The sequence below is a fragment of the Ictidomys tridecemlineatus genome, chromosome 4, assembly GCF_052094955.1.
Source record: "Ictidomys tridecemlineatus isolate mIctTri1 chromosome 4, mIctTri1.hap1, whole genome shotgun sequence".
NCBI classification, from domain to species: Eukaryota; Metazoa; Chordata; class Mammalia; order Rodentia; family Sciuridae; genus Ictidomys; species Ictidomys tridecemlineatus.
Window position 1 is genome coordinate 61044922 of NC_135480.1, and position 20944 is coordinate 61065865.

General features: G+C 40.4%; 1 protein-coding gene across 1 annotated transcript; it reads left to right on the forward strand.

Moving 5' to 3' along the window:
- Nucleotides 1-8279: 8279 nt before the first annotated feature.
- On the forward strand, nt 8280-18548 carry LOC101967560 (T-cell ecto-ADP-ribosyltransferase 2). The gene is given in 4 exon segments (XM_040283757.2): nt 8280-8367; nt 14249-14333; nt 15159-15903; nt 18499-18548. Coding segments are annotated over 3 exon segments (840 nt in total). The 5' UTR covers nt 8280-8367; nt 14249-14288.
- The last annotated feature ends 2396 nt before the right edge of the window (nt 18549-20944 follow it).

A 20944-nucleotide genomic window follows, 5' to 3' on the forward strand; every position in this document is an offset into this window, starting at 1 on the left:
TTGTCCTCCAGATTCTACACGTGTAGTGCCCTTATCAAGAACTCTTCAATTACTCATAGGAGAACTTTGCCCCCAAAAGAATCAAGGATGAAGGCTTCTACTCTTACCTCTAAGGAGGTAAGAATTCAGCATCTGAGTTCCAATCAAGAGATCTTTTGGTCCATACTAGAGTGCACTCTAGCCAAAGGAACACAAGATTTTTTCCTGTAGTCACCAAGAATCTGAGGTGGAGCAGATGCAGAAAAAGGTGGAGGTTCAGAAAAAGTTGAATGGAAAAAAATAACAGAAAGTAATTGGGGCAATTGATGATAACTGTGTGGTAAACACCAAATGTCACAGGGCAGTGGTCTGTCACAAAGCTGTAGCAGTGGGATACCGCCTCTTCAAACCCCAATTCTTGTAATCATGCCAGAAAGATTTCAGACACTTCACTCAGAGTAAGAGGCATAAATTTATTGAAGAGTTGGGAAAAGGGAAAGAGTACATCCTTAAGGAAGAGAGTAGGTCCTCTGAGAGAGGAGAAGGACCTCTATGTATGTTTTATGCAACTATTCTTTGGGGTTTTTTTGTTTTGTTTTTTGGCACCAAAGATTTAACCCAAGGACACTTTATCACAGAACTAAATCTCCAGCCCTTTTTATTTTTTATTTTGAGACAAGGTCTCACTAAGTTGCTTAGGGCCTTGTTAAATTTCTGAGGTTAGCCTCAAACTTGCAATCCTCCTGCCTTGGCCTCCCAGTTAACTGGGATTACAGGTATAGCCACTGTACCCAGCTTGTTTCTTTCTTTCTTTCTTTCTTTTTTTTTAAAAGAGAGAGAGAGAGAGAGAGAGAGAGAGAGAGAGAGAGAGAGAGAGAGAGAATTTTTTAATATTTATTTTTTAGTTATTGGCAGACACAACATCTTTCTTTGTATGTGGTGCTGAGGATCAAACCCGGGCTGCACGCATGCCAGGAGAGCATGCTACCGCTTGAGCCACATCCCCAGCCCCTCTTTTTTTTTTTAATAGACTTTTTTTTTAGAGGAGTTTAAGATTTACAGCAAAATTGGGCAAAAAGGACAGAGATTTCCTATATACTCCCTGCCCCTAAAGGTACATAACCTCTTCCTAATTCAACAATCCCCATGGGTTACTAATGATGAAAAAAATACTGTAACTCAAATAGTTATCTGTGTTACTGAGCATTTTGGTGACCCCTTAAATTTTGTGTCTGAGGCAAATGCCTCAATGGTCTCTTCCTGGTCTCAGCCCTGGTTATCCCTCAACACTTTTCTTTCATAATAATAGCATTTTCAGCTGGGCGTATGGTCCCCTTTCCCCCTTCCTCTTCCCCAGAACAAACACTGTATTTCCCAGCTTCCCTGTAGTTAGGTGTAGGGCATGTGAAGAAGTTTGGGCTAATGAGCTATACAGGGCAGCATCCTCTAGCAGCCTCAGGATCGTTCCCAAAGATTTAATTCTATATAGGACGAGGGGACATAATGGGTTAAGAGATGAGTGCTCATTCTTTCTTCTTCATTTTCCATTCCCCATCAGGTATCTTGGAACACAGAAACCCCAATTTGCCCCTGAAATAAGAACCCACACTCCGTAGGATGGAGTAATCATGAAGATTGAAGGCCAGGCCCTTGGTGTCTCTATGAGCGGCCACCCTGCCCCCCCATACCTGCCTCCTGACCCATTGTGTGAGAGAAAAACAAATGTCTGCTTTGTTTATCCCGTTGCTGTGCTGTGTTTTATGCCACTTTCAGCACAAAGCACAAAGGCTTCCCCTAAAGCTGACCTGCCTCTACTCTCAGGAGGGCCCAGTCTTTCTCCTTTTTTTTTTTCCTTTTTGGTACCAGGGATTGAACTCAGGACCACTCAACCACTGATCCATATTCTCCAGCCCTATTTTGTATTTTTTATTTAGAGACAGGTTCTCACCGAGTTGCTTAGTCCCTAGCTGAGTTGCTGAGGCTGGCTTTGAACTCATGATCCTCCTGCTTCAGCCTCCTGAGCCACTGGGATTACAGGCATGCGCCACCATGTCCTGCTTTCTCCTTCTTAAGTTAAAATAATGGTGATCTCTTTCTTATGGAGGAGAATCTGATGGATGAAATGATCACTGGGTGATATGGGAGGCCAATCTGAAAGCAGGTGGTCAGTTTACTAAGCTAAGCTTCGATAGGGAGAGGCGGACAACCAGCATTTGACGAGGTTGGTCAGACTGGAGTTGACCTGAACTGAGCATGAACTTCCCACACTGCAACTCATCTGCTTCATTCTGGGTCCTGCACCCTACATGGGCCTGACCATAAACCACATGGCCTGCCTTGGCCAGCTATGCTTGATGCAGTTCATAAGTCTCAGACTGATGAACTACTCCCAGCAGTTTTTAGCAGTCCCCCTCTTCCTTATCCCATAGTCATGTAGCCCACCCTCTTTTGCTGCCCACCCTCCCCTGAGAGGTCTCTGGCTTAGGCTTTGAGCATCTCTGGATTGCGGTGGCACTTGGTAAACTCAAGTGTGCGATTCTTTTCCTTGATGGTAATGGTGCCATGATTCAGCCGAAATGTCAACTGCCATTCCAACTCCACTGTCTTCATTCAGATATTAACACCAGCTTCTTGAACCCTTTGTGTCCTTCCTTGCTGGGGAGATCAGAACCCAAGATGGAAAGTCACAATGCCTATCCCAGTGCTCCCACCACTGTGGTCTGTTTCGGCGCGATAAGGACTTGACTTTATTTCCCCCTTACTTTGTCCTCTCCTTCTGATTCTCTGTCTTCTCTTTCTGACTTTCTGAGTGGAAATAAAGATTCTGAGTCTTTCCTGGGAAACCTTGGTCCCCCAGGGCCCTTAGCACTCTCCCACGGGTGTTCATTTTGTTTCATGGGAACTCAGTCTGACTTCTGTCCCTCAGATCTCGCCCTCAAAGGGCACTTGCTCCACTATTGCTGTTCTAATTCCATCTAATTCTCCAAGATGGAAAAGTTTTACAACTTAGAATTTCAGTGGTCTCTCTGGAGGAACATGGGGTTTTTCCAAATTGCCTCATTCTGTAAGGAGATTTTGAGTCCTGTGGCTCAAGATCTCATTCAAGCAGTGATATGCAAATATTTTTTGATTCAAAGAAGTAGAAAAACATATCTCCCTCAAAATTTTAAAAACTCAAGGGCTCTTGAGGTGTTCAGGGGCCCCAAGAGCAATCAGAGGCAAAGAAAGTTAATTGGCCAGGCTCTGAGCACACACCTGTAACTCCAGTGGCTGGGAAGGCTGAGGCAGGAGGATCACAAATTCAAAGCCTCAGCAAATGTGAGGTGCTAAGCAACTCAGTGAGACCCTGTCTCTAAATAAAATACAAAATAGGGCTGGGGATGTGGCTCAGTGGAGGAGTATCCCTGAGTTCAATCCCTGGTACCTGCCCCTCCACCCCCAAAAAAGTTAATTGCAAATAGGCCTACTGTTTTTTAGTCTTTGGTTTTTTAAAATACTTTTTTTTAGTTATACATGGACATAATGCCTTTATTTTATTTGTTCATTTTTGTGTAGTGCTAGGATCAAACCCAGTGCCCCACACATGCTAGGCAAGTGCTCTACCACTGAGCCCCAGCCCCAGCCCTAGGTCTACTGTTTGATCCACTCACAGGGCTTTGGAGATTACTCAACAGTTGCTTGGTCTTTTACAGTCCCTCCCTGGAAATGTAGATCACATACACATCAGGGCAAAGGCCATCGCACAGGTCTTCTCCACGAATATTGGTGGGAAAACTTCAGCCCTCACGGTAAGCTTACCTCATCTGCTAGAAACCAGGTTAAAAAGAAAAGATGGGACAAAAACAGGATATGAGAGCCAGCTCATTATATGATCTAGTGAGTTTTGTTTTATGTTTAACCCATAGCTAGAATTTTAGAATTGAAGTTGTACGTTCTCTGTGTCTACCTGTATATTTATGTATATACCTGGGTATATGTTATATATGTGTAATATTTTCCCATCTGTGGATGATATTACTAAGTAGGATTATAAATTTCTTTAAAGAGTTTATTCTGATTGGTTTAGAGATAAATAAACACACACATACAAACACACATAATATTCCTAAAGTTTCCAGATATTGGAATAGTACTACTTTCAATGTAAAAAAAAAAATTCATAAAAACTTACTCAAATGTTTTAAGAATTCCAGTTCACTTAATTTAGGTAATTTCACATAATTTAGATCATTTCTAAGTAAGATAAACTATTGGAACATTAATTGCTAGCCATGTATATATACATATATATGCATATATAATATATGTAAGGTTTATATATATATATATATGTATATATATATATATATCTGTTAATGAATATACTTATTCTTGCCTCATTGAGGAATTGTATTATTAAAAAGCAGAAAGCTAATAAAAGCTAATATAGGTAGCTGGGTGCACATGCCTGTAATCCTAGTGACTCCAGGGGCTGAGGCAGGAGAACCAAAGTTCCAGGTCAGCCTGGTCAACTTAGCAAGACCCTGTCTCAAGTGAAAAACAATATAGGCTGGGAACCTAGCTCGATAGTAGAGCACCCCTGGGTTCAATGCCCAGTACCATACACATAAAACAAAACAAAACACAGTTATTTTAAAAACCTAGAAGGTAAATTACCCTTCTGGCTACAACTTGTAAATAATCAGGCCAAATCTAGTGAGACCAGTCTTATTTTGTGATCAAGAATAATGTTCTTTGAGATCATCTTTAATCAGAAGGGATAACGTTAAGAATAAAATTCAGTAGAAAAATGTTGATACATCCTTCTGGATTATCAGATTCTGCTTCCATTAATTGTGTTTACAATATTTTTCCCATTTGAAAATTGCGGATGACTAATGCATATACAATCTCTGTCTTATCTGGTAAAAATATAATTGACTTCTACTATGGGAAAAAATTTTGTTATCTACCTATACATTGGACTGGATCCTATACCAAGCCCAAATTGTTAACACTTAACCAAATCTTCAATTCTTTCAGTTTCCTTCAATTTGTGTCTATTACTCTCTGAACTAACTTTCCAGTTTTTCTCCCTCCTTTGTAACTTAGAATCATTGAGAACTAAAATATAACCAGGTACAGTGGTGTATAACTATAATTCCAGTGTCTCAGGAAGCTGAAGTAAAAATATTTCAGGTTCAAGGCCAGCCTCAACAACTTGGTGAGACCTTCTCAAAATAAAAAGAGCTGGTAATATAACTCAGTGGTCAACCACCCCTGAGTTCACTCAGTACCCAGAAACAACAAGAACAAAAAGCAAAAAAGCCTAAAACCTCATAGCTCAGATCCTAAGGACTCTAGATCTCCCGTCAATGATCTTTTTCCCAATATCTAAAGAAGCATTACAAGATAGAGCCTTTGATATATACTTCTAAGGCCTCATCAACTGCAGCAGACCGTGCATGGACCAGATTTCCACCTGACCAAGCTGCTTTGGGTCATTTAGGAAGTCTGGCAAAATGCTTGGGTCACTCATGTGATTATTTGAAAACTAATCAAGTCAGGCACAGTGGCATATGCGGTAATGCCAGCAACTCGGGAGGCTGAGACAGAAGGATTGTAAGTTTCAGGCCAGCCTGGGCAACTTAATAAGACCCTGTTTTAAAATAAAAAGTATAAAGGGTGGGGATGATGTAGCTCATTGGTAAAGTACCCTGTGTTCAATTTCCAGTACAAAAAAAGAAAAGAAAAGAAAGAAGAAAGGTAATCAAGGGCAAGGGTATATACAATATCATGAAAGCATTCATATTTTAGCTTCAATAGACAAGTGGTGCTGCATAATCAAAAGATTTTCAGCTGAGCAAGGTGGTGCACGCCTGTAATCCCAGCAGCTTGGGAGTCTGAGGCAAAAGAATCATGAGTTCAATGCTAGCCTCAGCAAAAACGAGGTTCTAAGCAGCTCAGTGAGACCCTGTCTCTAATAAAATACAAAATAGGTCGGGATTTGGCTTAGTGGTTGAGTGTCCCTGAAGGATTTTCATCCACTCACCACTTAGAATGCACTAGACTAGATGCCCTCCAGGTTCAACTGCTTGATTTTACTTTAATATGACTATGACACTTTATATTCATATTTCTCTTTATCATTTTAGACATCTCACTTTTTAAATGCCTGGTCTGAAGGCTCTTTGCAAGTATGCCCAAAGATGATCCAATTGGTCCTCTGGGAGCAACATCGCCGAGAGAATTACTTTGAATCTATTTTCCTTAACCCTAAGATGTAAAGAACAGTCCCTCTGAGCCTGTCTTGAACAAGAGGATGCACGAACAAGGCGGATCAAACTTTGTGCTTACTAGAACAAACTAAGCATGAACTGAACTTGATGTGAACTTCCCATACTATAATTTGCTCCCTCCAAGCCTCTGCTTTCAACCCACATGCCTACCACAAACAGTGTTGTTGCCTACCACTATTAATTTTTTTAATGTTGAATGTGGTTGTTAAGTTTTAAACTTCTTCCACTAGAATTTTTTTTGCACTTCCTTCCTCTTTTCACAATCAATTTCCTCTTTCTCATGGCCTCTGAGAAAAAGTTTGGCTCACCTACTCCTTCTCTGAGAGGTTTCCAGCTTAGGCTTTAAGCATCTCCCTGGTGTAATAGTCTTCCTTAATAAAGTCTTTCCTTACTAATGTTCAGATTTGAATTCCTCCTGCTACCTCACTGACCACCCTGCTTTACATTGCCCATAGGATTTTGTGCCTTTAATTCAATATCAATTGCTGGGGTCATGCAATCATATGTTTTTGTCCAAAATATCTCTATAGGACTATAGAATATTGTTGCAACATTTTGGCACCATTCATAAAGAAAAGGTCAGCACCAGACATTGAAGGCTGTACAGCATCAAGATTGTTATGTAGATTCGAGCATAATGGCACATGTCTGTAGACCTAGCTAAGGTTGGAGGATCACTTGAGCCCAAGAATTTATAGCTAGCCTGGGCCACACAGCAAGACTCTGTCTCAAAACAAATAAAGAGTTAGGTTTCTCACTTGTAAGATCTGAGAAAATGATTTGCCTCCAAATATACGCTAGCATAAACAGATTTTCTTCTTCTAAGTTCTATTTCTGTGACAGTTCATTTACAAAACCCAATGACCCAAAAGTTTCCAGATAATTTTTGTGGGCCCTCCTTTTTTCTACCTATGATGGAATAGGGAATTTTACATTTCTGGCAGTATGGTCTGTTGTGGTGTTTTGTTTTGTTTTTTAATCTAAAAAGTCACCGGATGGCTGGGTCCATTTATCCAGGAAACCAATTGGTTCACTACCAGGATATAAGACCAGGAGAAACTGGTAGTTTCCCAAGGAAATTGTGTACAACATCAACAATGTGGTTATATGCTTTAGCCAGTTTCTGAGCAAACTATATTCATGTGTTGGACTCATAGTAAGCAATGACTAAGGATGTGAACGTGATCTTAAGAGCACTCGCCTCTCTGTCCTTCGCTTTGACCTAATCCTCTCAAATGGCTCAGGCAATTGATAAACTCAGCCTAATTCCCTTTTAAGATTAGGAGCCATCTCACCACAAAGGCATAAAAAGTTAATTTCTGCTTTACTATAAATTACTGAAATTTCTAAACTTGCTTGGAATGCCTGCCCTTGCCTTCAACTCACCCATGCCTGGCTTTCCCTGACCAGATAGCAACCCTCTCTGAAACTTTAGTGGCGCCTCATAAATTCTGGCTTTCCCTGGCCAGATAACGACCCTCTCTAAAGCTCTAATGGTGCCTCATGAATTCTGATGTTGGGATCTAAATTTACTCCCTAAGTGCTGAACCATTAAACCTACTACTTGCCTTTGTGTTATGCTTGTCAAAACTCTGTTATCTGTAAGCTCTCAAGATACCTCCCCTTTTTGAAACTTTCTGTGCTATAAAGCTGCACTCCTAGAGAGCTGGGGTGCTGTTTTCTGTTCCCACAAGTTTTGGGAGAGACAGCCCCGGATGGTCAGAATTACAAGCTTGCTTTAATTTGATTTCGGTGATCTTTTCTTTGCATTGCGATTTAACACAATCTGTAAAACCATATGTCTGCTGCAAAGATCAACCAGCAAATTCTGCTTTTTTGCAGGATCTCCTTTCAAAATACACACATCAACACATCCCAATCCTATGGGGAGCGGACATAATGGTCTTACCTTCTAGGTATAGAGAAAGTAAAAGTTTCAATAGGAAAACACAAATTATTAGTTCATAAGTTATTTGTCTTCCCTTTCCAATTCAATCAGAAACTGAAAGCACAACTTTCTCAAGAATAAAAAGGTCACAGCACTGCCTTTTCAGGTACTGCTGTTAGAAGACCAAGAGGACTGAATCACCCAGGATCAGCAGGAGATCAGGTACCTGACAATTCTGTAGTCCTAGCTACTTTGGAGGCTGAGACAGGAAGATCACTTGAGCTCAAGAATTTGTAGCCAGCTGGGGCACACAGCAAGACCCTGTGCTCTGAGGAGGAAAGAGTCTCTAGAGTTCAGGGATCTAGGAATGTCCCGTGAGGAGAGACTAGAAATAGAACTGGGCTGGGAGAAAACCTGAGGACTGGTAGTAGAGGATTATGTGTCAAAATTTAATGCTACAAAATCAATTCTGGGCAAAAAAAATCCCAGGTAGGGGTTGGGCTCATTTCTAGAAAAAGAAAACCATCTTGAAGGACAGACATGTAGCATATCTACCCTCCAAACACTTAAAAACTTATCCAAGATCATATACTTTGCTCCCAGATCCTTGAGGAAGTACTGCTGGTACCTGTGTTTCATTCGGTCCCTTGTACAAAAGAGCCTTTCCCTTCCTATGGCTAGTCAAGCTTAGATTCTTCAAGCCAGAACAAGAATATGTTGAATTTCCCCATTTCCCTCCCAAATTCATGCCCACATTAACTTCTAGTATCCCAGCTGAACTTTAAATGGAGACTGAGAGTCGAGAGCCAGAGACTTCATTTCCCAGTGTCAATTACCTGAGTTTAGTGTACAGGAGCTTGGATGTTTAATGAAAGAAGAGTCCATAGGTCTCGAATTCTTTGTTTTAATTTAGGATCTTTAAGATGGAGAGCACTACTTCAGTGATTAAGAGAGACACAAGATGGAAAGAAAGATTTTATTACTGGTGGGCCCTGGGTGGTACACAAGACATCTGAAAGCCACACACATGGAGGTCAAGGTCAAGGAGTGCAGACAGAGTGTGTGTGCATGGCAGGGAGAGACTATGGGACAATGTTAACATTGGGATCCAGGGAGTTATCCACACAGGTTTCCTGAGAAGAGTTTTAATTGGTAGGTTTAAAGCAAGAAAATGTAAGTGTCAAGAGGCTATGACCAAGATGTGATACCGCAACAACACATGTCCATATGGGGTATGAGGGTCAGCAGAGCCAGTCATATGTTGTACATAGCTGTCTAATAGGGAAGAGGTCACAAGATCTTGTATAACACAGATATCCAGACTAACTACATTGAGGAACTGCAGAAGAGGTAAGTGTAAAACTAAAACTGAGTTAAGGATAACTGAACCATGCTCCTGGTATGACAAAATTAAACTTATAATCCAAATGGTGGGGTGGGAAGATGGGGCGTGGGGAAGAGAAGCTTGAAATTCATGCTTATCAGTTCTCAAAAAGCCAGCTGTATCCCCATCAGAATCAACTAGGGAACTCATGTAAAAATATGGAATATACGATTTTGAGACTGCGGTCCAGAAATCTCTATTGCTAATAAGTGTCCCAGAGAAGTTCTTAGGCAATTTAATTTCCAGAAGCTCTGTTTATAGGAAGGAGTGGCTGCGGAATTATTTTAAGGTATGTCAAAGCAAAGTATTTTTCTCATTAATGATGTTTCTTCTACTCATAATTCACTCCAAATCCTCCTCCAGAAGGAATTTCGGAGGAATTTAAGGAGGATAGCTAGGGTCCTGAAATTCCTTAAAGAAGATAGGTAAGCTTTTATAACTTTGCCTGAAGATCAAAAAAGTGATGGAAATGTAATGTAGCAAATTAAATAATTAACTCCACATAGAGAGATGTTGGATAAATGCAAGTATTTATTATTTTAATGCTACACAATTTAAAAATCCTGATTCAATTAACAATGCTAGAAAAGCAAAATCAAAGTATAAGAAAAGGTGATGAAACAATTAAATTGTTATTAGGGAATATGTGCAGATATCATCAATTTACATTGGATTTGTGTGTGTGTGTGTGTGTGTGAGAGAGAGAGAGAGAGAGAGAGAGAGAGAGAGAGAAATACGGGGATTGAACCCAAGGACACTACCACTAAGATAAATCTCAGTTATATTTAGGTGGTTTTTGTTTTAATTAATTAATTAATTAATTTATTTATTTATTTATTTATTTATTTATTTATTTATTTATTTATGACAGGGTTTTGCTAAGTTGCCCAAGTGGGCACTAGTGATCCTCCTGCCTCAGTCTCTCAAGTAACTGGGATTACAGATGTGCCCCACAGCACCTGGCTAATATTTAATATTTAAAGGAAAGGTTTTTTTATAGATTCATAATATTCAGACATAAAAAAACAGGTGTTTTTGTTGTTTTTGTTTATTTGGTGCTAGGGATTAAGCTCAGAGCTTCATACATGCTAAACACATACTCTATCACTGAGCTACACTCCCAGTTTTTATAATTATAATACATTTCAATTTGTAATAGATTTCAGTTGAACATCCATGTGTGTTAATCAGTTTTCCATTGCTGTGACAAAATACCTGAGAAAATCTATTTAAAGGGAGGGAAGTTTGATTTGGGCTCATAGTTTCATCCCATAATCAGCTAGCTGGCTCTATTGCTTCTGGGCCTGTGGCAAGGCCAAAGAGTATAGTGGGGAGCACATGTAGAACAAAGCTGCTCACCTCATGGCAACCAGGAAGCAAAAACAGAGAAGAAACCAAAGTTCCAATATCCATCAAGGGCATAGCCTCAGTTACCTTGCTTCCTTCCACTAGGGCCCAACTCTTAAAGGTTCCACCAGCTCTCAATAGTGCCATCCACTGAGGACCAAGCCCTTAATTAACCCTTGAGACTTTGGTGGATGATTAAGATCCAAATCACAGCACCACAGCTTTTGCATAATTCTTTAACCGCATAATACTAGTGGAGAAATCTAAATTGTCACATAAAATCAAAATATGTTAAGCTCAAATTTTATTTTCTATAAAAATGCACTTATCACCACAGAGACAAATATAAAATTACTTCTTTTATAATTAAGGGGAAATGCTAACTTTCTAGTTCCAATCTCATTTTAGTTCTTTTTTTGGTTTAACAGCATTTAATACAAAAATTTCCATGTTAAAAATATAATTTTTAGAAGAATAACACCCATAAAATATGCTAATTATTTAATCAAAGAAAACAGTATGGTTTGTTCAAATTTGACTCCCATAATTTTGGTTGCTCCAGAACTGGGGCTTACTCTAAGACAAGATTAAATTTGGCAAAAAAAAAAAAAAAAAGTATTTGTTCTGAGCATACCATTCTTAGTAGATCATTCAGGATATGCTAAGATTCTGGTACACTATTTTAATTCATCACAATATGTTCCTGTCAATTACAGCTCCCCAATTGCTTTTGGGGGGATTCTGTAAAATAAGCACTGCCTCAAATATTAAAAGAATTTTTAGAATTAGTCATAACTTCAGTATTCTTTGTCGTCTCTGAATTTCTACAGTGGAAGAAATTGGAAAGGTGGCATTACTCAAATGTTTTTCTCTCATAAACAAAGTAGACATTGGTCTTATTGGTATATAATTCTTTTCTACGAAATATTTGTTCTAGATATTTGTTCATTCCATCCTGATATCATGTTGAAGGAAGTTTTTCAGTATCCATGAGGGTAGCTATTGTATGCAAACAAAGGTGACCCTGAGGTCAACTCTTACTTTAAGTAGTTGGTTATAGTTAGTTTATGCTAATTGTCAATTCTATTTTTAAAAAATCCAGAATGAATACAGGGTGGGACAGTCTCCTTTGGGTTACTGGAAGTCTGTTATTTCAAGAGTGTTTCCTAAAGGCTCAGGGAGTTGGGAACCAAGGTAAGGAAGAAGAGCCAGGAACCACAGCAAAGGGTGTTACCAAGAGCAGCTAACCATGTTTTATAGCCCCTCACTGCCACTCTTTTTTAAAAATATTTTTTAAAGTTGTAGATGGACGCAATACCTTTATATATTTATTTATTTTTATGTGGTGCTAAATATTGAACCCAGAGCCTCATGCATGCTAGGCAAGCACTCTACCCTTGAGCAACAACTCCAGCCCCTCTCACTCTCGTTCTTGAGGTCTAGATAGAGCATTGTCTACTGTCAAGACCAGCCAAAATTCCTCGGAAATTAACACAATGGGCTTAGAGTGTATAATGCCAGACTCGTGGGACCCCAATAAACCTCCAAGAGCCGAATGCGACGCAATCACACAAGAGTCTTTATTGCAAGCTGGAGCCTGGACTCACAACCGTTTCCAGGGAGTGAGTCTTGGTCCTTTGTTTAGTGAGATTTTATAGGTTTTGGGGAGATACTCTGTGCATCACAACATCATACCAGCAAATCATTTCACATCGCAGGAAAGTCAAACAATAACTCTTAACATTGATTAGCACATTCAATGGCGGGAACAAGTTGGGTAGGGGTGATTGGTTAGTACAAGAGGGGGATTCCTTTGAACTGATTGGTTTAGGCCAGGAAGGGTGTACGTACTTAACTATATGGTTTCCCAACATGTTATCAACTACCATAAACTACTGGGGGGTCATCTGGCATCCCAGTTATTTTCCCTGTCTCATGCTGATTGGTGGTTGCTAGAGGGTTGCTATGGGTCCTCACCTAGCCTAACCACAGATCTCTCTGGTTATTTGTAGATAAACAACTCAGCAGGGTGGGCATGTGCTTAGGAGTGCTCTGTGGGTCTTTCCAAGGATAAGGGTCACACCCCCTTCCTTAGGACAGGCCTTGAGGTAGAAGCTCGTTTCTCAAAAATGGAGTCACATCAGTTTTTCAAGTGTAGAGGACAATTTTCATAATTTGCCAAGAACCGCAAGCAGAAAAGAATGAAGCAGTGTTATCATACCTCATTTTTTGACTTGCCTTACTGAGTGTGTATATCTCCATCCCTCAAAAATAAGTCAAAAGTAATGAATTTTTATTAATTATAGTAATTTATAAGGTAAATTGATTGTATTGGTCTGTTGCTGTATCTGTTTTATTTCTGTTGCTCTATCAAAATAACTAAGGCTGGGTACTTGATAAAGAAAAGATGTTTATTCAGTTTACATTCTATGGCTGGAAAGTCTGAACATCATGGTACCAGCAGGAACTAAGTGGGATCCTGAAACAACTGCATTAATCTCCTCAAGGGGTGATGTTCTCAATGACCTATTTACCTCCTACTAGGTCACCTCTTCAAGGTCCCACCACCTCCACACTACCCCTCTGAGTGCTAAGCCTCTAGCACATGACCCTTTGAAGGACAAATCGTATCCAGATCATAGTACTTACTGATAATGGTAAAGCTGACAAGATCAGGACATGTTCGAAAGTCTTGATTTAAGGGCTGGGGCTGTAGCCCAGTGGTGGAGTGTTTGCCTAGCATGTGCAAAGCCCTGGGTCGGATCCCCAGAACTGTAAGAGCAAACAAAACAAAATGAACAACTGAAAAATCTATCTCATCTGTAGTCCCAGCTACTTGGCAGGCTGAGTGAGGAAGGAGACTCTGCTTCAGCCCAAGAATTCAAGGCCAGCTGGGACAGTATTGTGAGACCAAAGAAAGAAAGAAAGAAAGGGAAATATTGGAAATATTAACTTGAAGTTGGGGAGCGCCCGGTTAACAAAACTTGGAGAAGAATTTTTTTAAGCATCTGTGAAAAAACTCAGAATATTTCTCTAAGGGAGAATAAAATGTTAAATCCTAAGAAATATCTGCTCCCATGTGATCTGTTTCTCTCATTGGAATTTTACATGACTTCTAGCTTTGCCTGTTATCAGGATCAATTGTTTCAAAACTAGCTCCCTACTGGGGGCAGGATGTTAGAGTCACCTCCTCCCTGGTGCAAGATCCTGGTAGAGCTGTTTACAAGGAATCCTGATTAGCTGATCAAGAAGCAGTGTGAACAGGAGCCTGGACTTCTGGATTTGAAATAGGGATTCATTAACAGGATTGAGGCATCAAAACACAATAAAACTATTTACATCTAACTTATATGGTTTTATGTTTGTTTGCAGTTTTTGAATTGTGAACTTGAAGATAACATTGCTTCTAGACATGGCAGTTTATATCTTCATACTAATTTGTTGGCTAACACATCAGGTAATATGTACTACCCCTTCTCCACCCACATCCTGTTGACTTTGCTTTTACCTCATATCTTTGAGACAAGATAGTTCCCAGAGTTGAGTTTGTGGCTAGAGTCAGTGAGACAGTATGAATCTGAAAAGTAACGTAAAAATAGTATCAGTAAATGTGGGAAGCCACCCGTGAAATACAGGAGGACCTTCTCTCACCATGGAAGCCAGGGAGGGATAGGCCTGGCATTGGGAACTTCCTGTGGATCTCTCTTCAGGATGAGAGACCGCCCAATGCACATGACCTTCCCCTCTGCTCTGCTAGAAAGGTCCCTCACAGTAGCACCAGAGATGGGAGGAACCTGTTAGGAACAGCCCACCTGCCCCTAACTTGATCCTATTTTGGTGAAGAACATTCTCTAGAATTTCTTTGATGTCTTCCAATATAAATAAAGCAGGGCTCCTTTGTGTTAGAAGCTGGATCCGTCTGGTCTAGTCCACTTGCCTGTTCTGCCCCTGCTTTTGAAACTACTTTCTGTGGTTTTTTCTACCATTCTATTTTTTCTAGCTTTTATTTCTTAGCCAGCCTGTTCCACTAAGGGGAACCCCATTGCCACCCACTACGCGGGATGTGGGCGGAAAGTAAACAAAACAGTCACAAAGCTCAGCTTTTTCTTTTATAACACTCATAGTGTAATAAGAATGTGTTCATGTATGCTCCATATATGAGCCCTGTGATGGGAATATGGGAAATCTTAGGCTGAGTAAGAAGCCTACTTTGTGGGTTCTGATAGCATCCCAACATGCTCGTTCCTCAGCAAACTAGTCAAAGGACTCTCCTTCCCTACAGGTGACCAGCCAATTAGTCCTCGACATGGCCAACAACGCATTTGATGATCAGTATGAGGGCTGTACCAAAGCAATGGAGGAAAAGGCACCCCAGCTGTTAAAAGAAGAGCTAAGCATGAATAAAAAATTTTAAAATGAATGGGAAAATGCTGAGAAAAAATGGAAGCAAATAAAGTCCAACATAAACTATCCAGAAAATTTCAATGATTTCCATGGAACTGCTATAGTGGCCTATACTGGGGAAATTGCAAAAGATTTTAACCTAGCTGTAAGAGAATTCAAACTCAAACTAAATCGAACGAAGTTTCAGTACAAGGCCTTCCATTATTATCTGACAAGAGCTCTTCAGCTTCTGAGGACATCCCAGTGTAACCAAGTTTTTAGAGGCTCTCAAACCAAGTTTTATTACAGTGGGGCCGGTAGTGTACGATTTGGACAATTCACTTCTTCATCTTTGAATAGAAATATAGCTGTTTCTTCAAAATTTCTTGGTGTTCATGGGACATTGTTTGTCATCAGAACCTGTTTGGGTGTGAATATCAAAGAATTCTCTCTCAACCCTCAAGAAGAGGAAGTGTTAATACCAGGGTATGAAGTATTTCAAAAAGTCACAGTAAAACAAACTGGTAAAAATCAAAATGAAATTTCCCTCGAAGCTCCCCAAAAACGAAAGAGTAACTTCAATTGCTTTTATGCTCATTCTACTCCAATTCACAGCAAATCAAACATCAATTTCAAGAGTTCAGGTGAGTCTGGGTCTGCATTGGAGGTGGGGTTTGTGGGGTCATCATGAAACAGAAGAGGGTGCTCCACTGCAGAAACCCCCACAGCAGAGAACAATGGGCATCCAGTCCACTGCTGAAGAGTCTCAGGTTCCTAAAAGGACAGGACTACTGTTTTGGAGTGGAGAACAGAGCTCAGGCTCATAGACATGAGGCCATTTCTAGTCCAGCCAAACTCCAGTTTCCCTGCTGTGCAGAAAGGTCAGAAAGTCTTGTGGGACACCAGGTAGAATGAACCAAGGAATGTACTGGTGTGTCAGGGGCCAGCCATATCAAAGTATCAGAGGAGTTGGGAGGCCTGCTGGTTCCAGGTAGAAGGGCGTGGCTGCTGCAGAATCCAGGCAAGAGATGAAGGTGCCTGAACTAAGTGAGTGGCTGTGGTGCTGGAGGGGCCTGGGTTCTAGGTCTGTCTATAAGCAGTCTCTTCCTGGAGGGAAGACAGTGAGAGGTGGACAAACTGAGAGGTGCGGTCAGAAAAGAGGATGGGAGACCTTGAGATTTCAAGTGTGAAGTGTTAACTGTTAATTAGGTTCCAGGACATTTCCACAAAAGTAATTGGCTAGCTTGAAGAGCAAGATGGATAGCACTGGATTGAGGAAGAACTGAAGATTTTGCACTGAGAACAACTCAGCCCTAGTGTATAGGGAATGAGCCTAAGACGCTCACAGGACTAAAGAAAGAGAGGCAGATAGATTGGGGCACTCATTGATGAAAGCGTGGTGCTGGGCAACAGCAAGACCAGATTGGATCTGAGCAGTTTCTGTCAGAAAAAGGAGGATATATATGGATGAGGACAAAAGTGACTATCCTGCCAGGCGTGGTGGCACACTCCCGTAATCTCAGTTACTCAGGAGGCCGAGGCAAGGGGATTGCAATTTGGAGACCAGCCTGGGTAATTTAGCAAGACGCTTTCTCAAGATAAAAAATAAAAAGGGCTGGGATGGAGCTCAGTAGCAGAGCACCCATGGTTTAAATTCCCAGTCCTCCACTAATGCCCTCCCAAAGTGACTTCATCCTGGATGTTATGTACTTGGTTTATCTTAAGTTAATAGCAAAGTGTTAGGAACTTCCCTGGAGCCAGGAGCCAGTTGTAAATTTCCACAGACCGCTCTAATGACTCTGTCTACATAAGATTTGCTGAGAAACTATGTAAAAAAAAAACAAAACTAAGCTTACCTTGGAGCAATCATGGCAGTTACCACTCAAGATGGCTGCAGTCATGTCAAGTTAAATCAATACAAGTGGTCCACATGGTAGAGCACGTGTAGAGGGACAGTGCCTGGAATGATGAAGGTAGAGTTGGTAAAATCAGGAGATAGGAACCTCAAAGAAGACATATCAGTAATGGTTGAAACTGGTTACAAAGAACACCAAGAAAGCTGTCACCACTCCCAGCCTCGAGATGCATAAGAAGGGCCACCATGAGCACTTTCCCCATCTTTTCCCAAGTGGTCCTGGCTTTTAGATCTCTGTGCATTTACACCAATCATTTCTTGTAGCCTGCAGTCTCTCTTCTTTGACTACATATCATATTTGATCCAAGCTAAGACACCATCAATTTCAACATGGTGATTGTCTTTCAAGACCTAGTTCCAATATCACTTCCAATAATAAGCCTTCCTTGATATTTCAAGGAAAATTAAATCCTACGCCATTCTCTATGGCATAGGTTTGGACTCAGACCACCTCAATGATAATCTGGCTCAGTAGCACTAGCTTTATGACTTCAAGCAAGTTGCTTAAGTAATCTGTCTCTGAATTTCCTCATTTAATGATGGGATACAAATAACAAACACTTCAGTAGTATCACTGTGAGAATGATAAGATTTTTAAGATTTATTGCTTGGCACATAGTTCTGCTCAACAAATACCTCCTTTTTTTCTCGTGGAGAATCTTGTCCACATCTCAGCCATTTTGCCTCATAATGGAGTATGACTCACCATTTATATGATAATCTTTTTCTTATAGCCTGGAGACTTTGTCCCTCCTATTTACCTGCATTCAAGGCCTGCCATGGGCTTGTCTTGAATCAGGGTTCCAACATATATTGATGCAGTAAGTTACTTTTATTGAGAGGCCAGGGGTCCAACCAGAAGTGGATCTGGGCTGCAGAGGGACTAAGCATCCAAGAAATTTAAACCAAATTTGCTCTTACACTCTGGAAATCTCTTCAAAAACCAAAAAGATGTCCTTGCAGTTTCTCTCTCCTTGGTATTTATTTTTTTTTTCTTTTCACCATTTTTATTGGTACATTATAATTTACATAATAATGAGATTCATTACACCACATTTGTACATGTGAGTAACATAATTTGTTCACTTTCCTTCCCCGGTAACCTCTCCATTTCCTCCCCTCCTCCTTCCCCCTAATCACTTTCTCCCAGGTATTTCTGACTACTTCAGGAATCCTGGGAAAACAAGAGGAGAGGCTAGTCAGGTTAAGTGAGTGCCTAGAGCCCACCCTCTAGGGTTTTGACCTGTAGGTGAAGCTCTGAAAGTTAGGAGGCTATGTCTTGAGAAACTTCACACTGAGACCTTTCCTTCTCTCCCTCCCATAGGCCCTGTGTTCCCGCTGCTGCTGCTGGTGCTGGTGCTTGCTGAGCCATAGCCCTTGGCCTAAAGTCTTTCTTTCTTGACTACATATCAGATTTGTGAGCAGGATGTTGGAGGAAGGCCAAGGGTCAGGGACTTGACTGGGTTCTCCAATGTCAGCAGTATTGGGAAGGGTAGGATCTTTTTTTGTAGTTCCTTTAGTGCTTGTGTCCCTCACAGATATATGAGGAAATTACTAAATCCCACTATAAAAGTGAGCAAACGGTCTTCAAAATTACTGCCTGAGATAAGTTCCTGGTGTCTTGACACTTTGCTATGGTTACAAATCAATATTTGCATGCACTGTCAGCAGTGACAATCTCTTTAAAAATGCTATTTGTGATTAATGTTATAATCTAAAAAAATAAACCATTCATAATCACACCTTGGGGCTGGGGATGTGGCTCAAGCGGTAGCACGCTCGCCTGGCATGCGTGCAGCCCGGGTTCGATCCTCAGCACCACATACAAACAAAGATGTTGTGTCTGCCAATAACTAAAAATAAATATTAAAAAATTCTCTCTCTCTCTTCTCTCTCTCCTCTCTCTTAAAAAAAAAAGATATAAAAAAATAATCACACCTTGCTTTTCTGTGACTAGGTTTCTCTATAGATTGTATTATGCTCAAGAAACTCTCTTAAGGCATTAGATCTAATGCCAGAATTTTTACAGCTGAGAAAATTCATATTGCACATTTTTATAGATATGCTTGCGGGACTGATTGACTGAGCCATAAAAATGAGGGTTGTCCTAGATAAATTCCTCTCTCTACACTACTCCGCCAAAAATGCATGCAGTTACCAAGCCCTGTCAATTAACTTTAATAATCGTTCTCAAATCTATTCCTTGCCTCTTGCCTACTCTGGTCATCTTTGAGAGAATGGAAAAGCCTGTTGTGAGGTGTGGATGGAGCGGGAAGTCTAGGCAATGTCCTAGCCAAGGGTGGGTCTAGCTAAGATGCACAGAGCTTCTCTCACTCCTCATTCCCCACTCTCCAAGCCTGAAAGACTGCACTGCCCTTGCCTACCAGCTACTGAGATAAACTTTGAAGACATGGTAAGTAATTCCAAATAGCATAATGGTGCAATAAAATCAAAATCATTGGAGAGAATAAAGAGGTAAGAAAATACTCAGGCAAACACAGGCACAAGGTATATGGCAGGGATGGCCTCACAAATCATAGGAGGAAACATGAGGGTGTGAATGGAGTTAGGAAAGCTGGTTGTCTACATAAAAAAAAAATGAAAGAAAAGAAATAAGAAATTGGATTGGATCCCTACATTGCATAGAAAGTCATTGTTTTGGACTTAGTTGCTTCACGAGGCCCAACAGATCAGATCAAGCCAGAATGGAGTCACTTTTGCTGGATGCCTTGTAATCAAAATGAACTTTGAAAGGCACCAGTTTTCCAACATCTAGGAGATTCACAGTAACCAGTCAGAAGTCGCCCAATTTACATGATGAGAAACTGTCCACTTTTTTAATTCTATAAAGAAAGTACCTTCAAATAACCAATATACTTTTGTTCCCTATTTCTGCTTTCTTTAGCTCTTTCCTTCCTGTAAAACCAACTCCCTCTGCTGTTCAGCTGATTAGGATATCTTTTATTTTTTTGGTACTTGGGGCTTGAACTCAAGGTATCTCTACCACTGAGCCACATTCTCAGCCCACTCCTCGCTTTTTTTTTTTTTTTTGTACTTTTTTATAAGACAGGGTCTCACCAAATTGAGGCTAAGGCCTTGAACTTGTGATCCTCCTGCTTCAACCTCCCTAGTCTTTGGGATTACAGGCATAAGCCATTGTGCCCAGCTCAGAATATCCATTCTCTTTTGTAGAATGAGATGTTGCCTGATTTCAGTAAAAGCTAATTTGTTTTTTAAACTAAATCTGTTATTATCTTTCAACACACCAACCGTGAAAGTAATCCTAAGGAATGTAAAGATCTAATGTTAGAATAAACCTCCAAAACTCTTATAAAAATATAGAAGAATATTGGACTGGGGCTGGGGCTCAGTGGCAGACCACTTGCCTAGCATGTGTGAGGTACTGGGTTCCATCCTTAACACCGAGTACAAAAATAAATAAAATAAAGGCATGCTGTCCATCTACAACTACAAAAAAGTTTTTTTTTAATTATAGAAGAATATTTGTTTTAACATGAGAGCAAAAGGAAAAAAGATTTATTTCCCCTCCATGCCTAAGATCCTGGGATCTTATTACTTCTGCCAAGAGTGACATCATCACTTTTATAATATCTCATTGATCAAAGCAAGTCACACAGCCATCTTCAACTTGAAGAAGGGCTTCCCAGGCACCCGGAAAAGAAGAGAGGAGGAAAATTTGTAATAAAACCCGTTGTTTGGGAAAGTATATCTTAAGACCAAAAAACAAAATAAAGAGAAACACAAATAAA